Raw genomic sequence first — 7,981 nt, 5'->3', positions numbered from 1 at the left:
CATGGTACGCTGGATTGTCTGTTGATGAACAATCAAGAGGTTGATTTTGTGGCTGGTCAGAAAAGGTTCCCTAATGCTTACAACAACAACAATCAGAATGGAACAACTACAAGAGTCAGAATCAGAATCAGAATCAAGGGCAAGGCAACTCAAATTAGCGTCCGTCCGGTGGGCCACCTGGCTTCCAAGCTCCCTATAACCAAATCAAGGTAAGTATAACAGTGGAAGTTCTAATGAGCAAGGTTTGGGTACTAGGAAAGATTCGAGTGGTGGAATAGGAAGATTGGAAGAAATGATTCAGCAAATCTTAATAGATCAAGTCACTCAAAAGACCCTTGCCGACCATAATCTGCTTTTGAAGAATCAACAATCAGCTATGCTCGACATGTAGCGAACCATTGGTGATATTGCCCGACAGCTGAATGAAAGACCTCCGGGACAGTTTTCAGGTTCTACTCAACAGAATCCAGCCGCTCAAATAAAGGAGATTACTACTCGTAGCGGTAGGGTTTTTGGTCCCGAGGTGCGAAGGAATGAAGTTGAAGTGGAAGATGAGGAGGTGATAGATGAAGAATCGAGATGGAAGTACCGGGTAAAGAATAAAACACCGCACCAGTTGCACCGCCAGTAGAGAAGAACCCGGTTGAAGTCCGGCCGTCACCTTTGGTTAACCACTCTCATATCCCGTATCCCGCTCGCGCGAAACACCAGAAATATACGTGGGAGTATGGGCACTTTCTTGATATGTTCCGACGGTTGAAGATTAATCTCCTGTTCATTGAAGCCCTCCAACACATGTCAAAGTACGCGAAGTTCTTGAAGGACATGTTGAAGAGGAAGGATAGGTTGGGGGAGGTGTCATCGATTCCACTTATGGGAGATTGTTCGGTAGTAGTGTTGAACCGTGTACCCGAGAAGTTGTCAGATCCGGGTGTGTTTATGATTTCATTTTGTTTGGTAGTGATGCGATGAGCCATGCGTTGGCGGATATGGGTGCGATTATTAATTTGATGTCATATTCTTTGTACGAGAAGTTGGAGTTACGCGAGCTTACACCGACTCGCATGTCTTTATCGTTGGCCGATCGTTCGGTCAAGTATCCGCGAGGTATTATCGAGAATTTGTTAGTCAAGGTGGATAAGTTTGTGTTCCCGGTTTATTTTGTGGTGCTCGACATGGAGGCCGACGAGAAGGTTCCCATTATTCTTGGCCGTCCATTTTTACAAACCGTGAAGGCACTTATCGATGTGTATGATGGGAAGATCACGCTTCGGGTTGGTGATGAAAATGTTATTTATGATGTCGTGAGGTCGATGAAGCACCCGAGTGATGAAGATGATTTCCGTGGTCCATGCCATTCGGTTTATTTTATTAACTCTTTTATTGCAGGTGTGGATAAATGCTTTGATTACATTCATGGTACGGATCTCGTGGAAAGTAATGGTTTAGTCGATTGTGATGATTTGGTTGAGGATGAGTTGTGTGAGAACGATTCGGTTTGTGATGAGTTGGCTGAGATTTCCGGTTTGTCCGAGATGATAAAGGTGAATGAGATTAGTTGTGAGAGTGAGGCGGATTCGATAGAGAAACCCGCTCCGTAGGAATTGGAGTACTCCCGTCACACTTGGAGTATGCGTATCTTGACGAGGGCTCAAACTTGCCCGTTATTGTGTCATCCAAGCTGACGAAAGAATAAAAGACTAAGTTAATAGACGTGTTGAAGTTGCATAAGGGGGCGATCGCATGGAGATTGTCTGATATTCAAGGTATTAGCCCCGCTTCTTGCATGCACCGGATTCTAATGGAGGATGAGTACAAACCGGTGGTGCAACCATAAATACTTCTCAATCCGAATATGCAAGAAGTGGTGAAGAATGAGGTGTTAAAGTTAATATATGCCAGAATGATTTACCCGATTTCTAATTCTCCATGGGTGAGCCCGACCCAAGTTGTTCCTAAGAAGGGAGGTATGACCATTGTGATGAATGAGAAGAATGAGCTTATCCCTTCGCGTACAGTTACTGGTTGGCGTGTGTGTATTGATTATCGGCGGTTGAATGATGCCACCCGGAAGGACCACTTCCCGTTGCCGTTTGTTGATCAGATGTTCGAGCGTTTGGCAAGTCAGCAGTTCTACTCTTTTCTTGATGGTTTTTCGGGTTATTTTCAAATTCCCATTGCACTGGAAGACCAAGAGAAGACGACTTTTACATGTCCGTATGGCACTTTTGCGTACCGTCGCATGCCGTTTGGACTATGTATCACTCCGGCTACTTTTCAGCGTTGCATGGTAACCATATTTCAGGATATGATCGAGACCTCCATGGAGGTGTTTATGGACGATTTTTGGGTTTACGGTAACTCTTTCGATCAGTGTTTGGCTAATCTTGAGAAGATGTTGAAGAGGTGTATCGAAACGAAGATAATGTTGAACTGGGAGAAGTGTCATTTTATGGTGACGGAAGGGATCGTGTTGGGTCATATGGTCTCGAGAGATGGTATTGAGGTGGATCGGGCAAAAATTGACACTATAAGTAGACTTCCTCCACCGACAAATGTGAAAGCGATTAGGAGTTTCTCGGGCCATACGGGGTTCTATCGGCGATTTATCAAAGATTTCTCCAAAATTACCTATCCGATGACCCGACTCCTCGAGAAAGATGTACCGTTTGTGTTTGATGATGAGTGTATGAAGGCGTTCACGTTTTTAAAAGAGAAGTTCGTAAGTGCTCCCATTCTTTGTTCTCCCGATTGGAGTTTGCCGTTTGAGCTCATGTGTGATGCTAGTGATTACGCGGTTGGAGCGGTTTTGGGGCAGAGGCGAGATAAACATTTTCACCCCATCTATTATGCTAGCAAGACGTTGAATGATGCCCAAGAAAACTACACCACCACCGAGAATGAGCTTTTAGCCGTTGTTTTCGCATTTGACAAGTTCCGCTTATACCTCGTGCTTTCGAAGACCACCGTTTTTACCGATCATGCAGCCATGCGTTTTCTCTTTCAGAAGAAAGATGCGAAGCCTCGTCTTATACGGTGGATTCTTCTACTTTCCGAGTTTGACATCGAGATCAAAGATAAGAAGGGTGCGGAAAACATAGCGGCTGATCATCTATCCCGTTTAGAGGACCCGAGGAGAGAAGAATTGCATGAGGAGGAGATTGGTGATACATTCCCTCACGAGTCGATCGACTTTGTTGCGGCTGAGAAGCAAGGTATGCCATGGTTCTCTGATTTTGCTAATTATTTGGCTAATGGTTATATTTTGGAGGATATGACTACGCAACAAAAGAGGAAGTTTTTCCGGGATGTGAATCAGTATGTGTGGGATGACCCGTTCTTGTATAAGATTTCTACCACGAAAAAGGTGCTTGATAGTGGGTTCTATTGGCCGACAATTGTTAAAGATGCTGAAGAGTTTGTGAAGCTTTGTGATACGTGCCAAAGAACAGGTAATATTTCGTCCAAGAATGAGATGCCTCAAAACCCAATACAAATTCTTGAAATCTTTGATGTTTGGGGCATCGACTTCATGGGACCGTTTCCCACATCGAATGGTAATAAGTATATTTTAGTTGCAATTGATTATGTGTTTAAGTGGGTGGAAGCCCAAGCGTTGGCTGCAAATGATGCACGAGTTGTTGTGAGGTTTCTTAAGAAGTTGTTCACTCATTTCAGTATTCTGAGAGCTATTATTAGTGATTGGGGAACCCACTTGTGTAATACCGCCATGGAGAAAGCACTGGCTCGTTTTGGAGTTCCTCAACGTACCTCTACTGCTTATCACCCTCAAACAATGGTCAAGTCGAGAATGCAAATCAAGGAGTGAAGAGGATTTTGGAAAAGACTGTTGGGGCTAGTCGAAAGGATTGGTCAGAGAAGTTAGACGATGCATTGTGGGCATTTCGGACTACATACAAGACTCCGTTGGGTACTTCATCGTTTATCCTTGTTTACGGTAAGTCTTGTCATCTTCCAGTGGAATTGGAGCATCGTGCTTATTGGGCATTGAAGACGGTGAATGTCGATCTTACCAAAGCCGCGAGGAAAAGGTACTTTCAGATTCATCAGTTGGAAGAGCTTAGGGATGCGGCATATTCTCGATCATTGAACATTAACGAAAAGACGAAAGCTTTACATGATCGGCGGTTGAAAGGCGGAAAAGAGTTCAAGAAAGACGATAAGGTACTATTATTTAACTCTCGTTTGAAGTTGTTTGCAGGAAAGTTGAAATCAAAGTGGTCGGGACCGTACTTGGTGAAAGAAGTTTTCCCGAATGGAGTGGTAGAGTTGGAGAATCCGGATAATGGAACATCTTAGAAGGTGAACAGTCATCGTTTGAAGCACTATCTTGGAGGACCAGAAGAATCAATCGAGATGGAGGAAACTCCTCTCGATCAATCACACTGATTTGTCACACATGGATCTTGAGTGAAAACTCAAGTGTAGAGTTTGTACATTCTTTCCTATTTTTATTTATATTTTATTTTTGTTTTTCTTTGAGTCACTAACGTAGTTTTTTGTAGTTTTTCTTTATTTTTATGTTTTTGTAAGTTTTGAAGGAAGATGGTGTGAAGATCCCCTTGAAGTATAATGCAACATTCAAGTGTGGGGATGGAGCAGCAGGAGCCGTATACTTTTCTGATTATTTATTTGCTGCTTTTATTTATGTTTATTGGTTTTGTTGGTTGGTCTGGTTCCATACTTTGAATGATTAATATCTATCGAGGTTGATAAGATGAATTTTTAGATATTGTTTGTTGTTACCATTTCTGTTCGTGTACGAGAGAAGAAGATACTAGTTTCTGAGCACGTTCGGAAATGGAGGGCATTTATAGAAGAAGACTTTAGCATCATACTTCACTCGCATATTACCAGCTAAGTCTTTTCCTTTTTACTTTGTTTTTACGTTTTTAGTTTTTAATTTTTAGCTTTTTATGTTTTTATTTATTTTTGTATTTTTAGGCTTTGTTTTTTTTTTTTTAAACTCAATTATGGCATCAATTTCATGCATAAACTTTTTTTTTATTATAATGTACGTTATATTCAGCTTACATCGAAACAGAAGGCAAGTGGGCAACAAGCTGCGCCGCTACCCCTTTTTGAATCGCAAAACCCAATCTTTTAAAAACTATATTTGCTGATCTTGTTTTTTAAATTTTTGAGTCGTGTTTCCGTCCCTGCATTGAGAACAATGCAAATTTTAAGTGTGGGGATGGGAATACATATGTTTTTTTAGTTTCAGTTTTTTCGTTTAATTAAAAAAAAAGTTTTGAAAAATGTCCTTTGAATTTGTTTCTTTTTGCGTATAAATGGGAGATGAGGATACTTATCGGGAATCGGTTTTTCAAACTACTAATAATAAGATTTAATTAAAAGAACACGCACTTAACTTGGGATGTGTCGTTAGGCTCAGCCTTTAGAATGAAAGGGCAGTTTGATAATTGGTTTTATCGATAAATATGATTTTTAGTGGAAAACATGTTAAGCCTGTATAAAATACCAGATGAAAGGTCTGTCATACTCAAGCCACATTTTTAGTTTGATTGTAGAAATTATGAATTTTAAAAAATCTGAATATGCTATCATACGATGCTTGGGTAGGTTTAAACGTTAAAGTATACCATGTAGCTTGTGATATAAACTTAAAAACTTGCACTTCTAGTTTTAGTGTTTAACACTTCATAGGTGTATGGTTTTATAGCCTTAAATCCCGTATTGATGGGATGTCTCGGGTTCGGAAACCACGGGTCCTTTTACGGTTGTTCATCTGGGTATCTTCGGATATTTAAATAAATAAAAGCTTTTAAGCATAAAACCCGCAGTTTACTGTCATTACACTCACTTACATCAATTACAGTGAAGTAAAATCTTGATGATCCAGTGATCATCCCGCTGTTAGTCATACGTGGTCCTCTTACTTGCGTCCCATACCATTAAGAACAGGATCAACTAGAGACACGACGTATGTAAACCGACAGATGGAAACTTGTAAAATCACGTGTAGTAATGGGTCCGACGTGTTGCTTGATAACAGGGGTATGTCATGTAGTGGGGAACACTTGCTAGATAGTTGAATAATTGAACCTTAATCGTATCTAATGCTCCTTGAGATACTTTGATGTTTAAATTTAAGTGGATAAACAATATCCTTGATCGTCTTAGCTGTTCATGAAAAATTGCAACAATGTTTTAATCTGCTATTATGATGTTTAAGTCAAGATGGGGTGGATTGATCCGGTAAAATCTAAAATAAAACGGGTCTTGACTGTGGGTTCCACTAGATTATATACAAATAAATAATAATAATAATAATAATAATAATAATAGTTGGATCTTACTTGTCCCGGTAAAGACAAAGGCAAGGGTTTAAGTGGACAACAATATCGGTGATCGCAGTTTTTGCGTTGTTTTAAAATTTTAAGATAACCTATATGTTTTTAAGACTGTATTTCTCCGATTATGATCCCGTTGCAATGAGACTTTTTCAGGGACAAAAAAAGGTTAAGTGTGGGGATATTTGATATAACGTTTAATATACTTAATCCCGTGTACATTTATTTAATATTTTATTAGTTCATGTTCGGTTTCTCGTAAAAATACTACTAACATGGTTTTATGTTTTAGGCTTCGGGTTTTAATTTTGGTGAAAAAAGGGCGAAAAAAGAGCAAAAAAAGCCGAACGGGAGAACCGACGCATCAGGAAACGAACCGGACTGAACCAGGAGTGAACCGGACCAGCCATGATGGACCAGCCCCCCCCCCCTGGCCGGAGCGCCGCGCGACGGGGAGGAGGGAGCCCGCCACGCGGCGCGGCGTGATGATGTTCCAGAACATTTGTTTGTTGGCCGACTTAACTTTTTTTGAACCCCTGTTGCCTATAAAAAGACCCCTAAACTAACCATTAAGCATACCTTGAAGTCCAGACGAATTCGGTGGGTTTCAAGGAGTCCGAGAGTAGTTTCCAGCAGCTTTGGAGTCGATGAATCAGCTGGTGTTGTGCGTATTAGTTGAAGGCGAAGAACACGGGTTTTATCTTTTGTTTCTTTCGTTTTCATTATTTTATCGATGAACTCTTATTTGTTTGTTTTGTTTAAACCTAAGATTCTAGGCTAAATTGCATGAACTATCTAGGTTAAGATGAACTTACTTTGATTTGAACTATCCCAGTCCATAACTAAATATTTTCCCAAGTCAATTCAATACTGAAATTTAGGGGAGTCTAGCCTAGGTAGTTTTCTCATCATCATCTTATTTTCATAGACAAACTTCATTTTCGTTTAAATTACTTGTTTTCTTAATTAGTTTTTAATTATAGTATTAAATTAGTATTTTAAAACCCCCAAACAAATATAATTAATAAGTCGTGTTTTGTAGTCGAGTCTAATTAGCTAGTAAACGTAATTTAAAGAGTCTCGTGGGTTCGATATCCGGACTTACTTAGCTTTACTAGAATCGATCGGTCCACTTGCCGGTTAGTAGTTTAGTTGAGTTTTAGAGAGTCTATATTATTACTTAGTGTTTATTTTTAGTTAATTTAGTTAATAAATATTAAACTACTTCAAGCACGTCATTCGGTTCATCCCAAATGTATTGCTTGAGTTGGGCCATGAATTTTTATCTCCTTTTCTTTGACCAATATTCTGGAATCGCACCCGTGGCTAAATAATTAACATAATGAGCATACCACGGTGTGGTTGTAACAACAAATAACTGTTCATCCAGAAATTTCTCGTTTATTTCCATCGGATCATCAACACCTTCAAGTGTAATCCGCGACAAGTGATCTACTACTACATTCTCACAACCTTTCTTGTCACGGATTTCAAGATCAAACTTTTGTAACAATAACAACCATAGAATTAAGCACGGTTTTGCATATTTCTTTTCCATCAAATATCGCACCACACTATGATCCGAATACACCACATCTTTACTTCCTAAGATATAAGAACGAGACTTATCTAAGGCATACACCACC

General features: G+C 39.9%; 1 protein-coding gene across 1 annotated transcript; it reads left to right on the top strand.

Annotated features, from left to right (window-relative positions):
• Positions 1-2,323: 2,323 nt before the first annotated feature.
• On the top strand, positions 2,324-6,720 carry LOC143632740 (uncharacterized). The gene is made up of 5 exons (XM_077101172.1): positions 2,324-2,722; positions 3,272-3,452; positions 3,609-3,767; positions 3,980-4,185; positions 6,628-6,720. The coding sequence occupies exons 1-5, from the start codon at positions 2,324-2,326 to the stop codon at positions 6,718-6,720; spliced, it is 1,038 nt and encodes a 345-aa protein (XP_076957287.1).
• Positions 6,721-7,981: the final 1,261 nt, after the last annotated feature.

Source organism: Bidens hawaiensis, unplaced genomic scaffold (genome assembly GCF_021521415.1).
Source record: "Bidens hawaiensis isolate Kalapana, Puna unplaced genomic scaffold, B.hawaiensis_p1.1 tig00006521_1, whole genome shotgun sequence".
Lineage (NCBI taxonomy): Eukaryota > Viridiplantae > Streptophyta > Magnoliopsida > Asterales > Asteraceae > Bidens > Bidens hawaiensis.
The sequence above is the reverse complement of the archived record's forward strand: the minus strand, read 5'-3'. Positions and strand labels throughout refer to the sequence as shown.

Excerpts from the sequence above, each read along its gene's own strand:
- LOC143632740 (XM_077101172.1), top strand. The coding sequence starts at position 2,324 with ATGGAGGTGTTTATGGACGATTTTTGGGTTTACGGTAACTCTTTCGAT. Across the intron at positions 2,723-3,271 it reads CGTTTTTAAAAGAGAAGTTC|GATATGACTACGCAACAAAA; the intron begins GTAAGTGCTCCC and ends TATATTTTGGAG. Across the intron at positions 3,768-3,979 it reads TCGTTTTGGAGTTCCTCAAC|TGGAATTGGAGCATCGTGCT; the intron begins GTACCTCTACTG and ends GTCATCTTCCAG.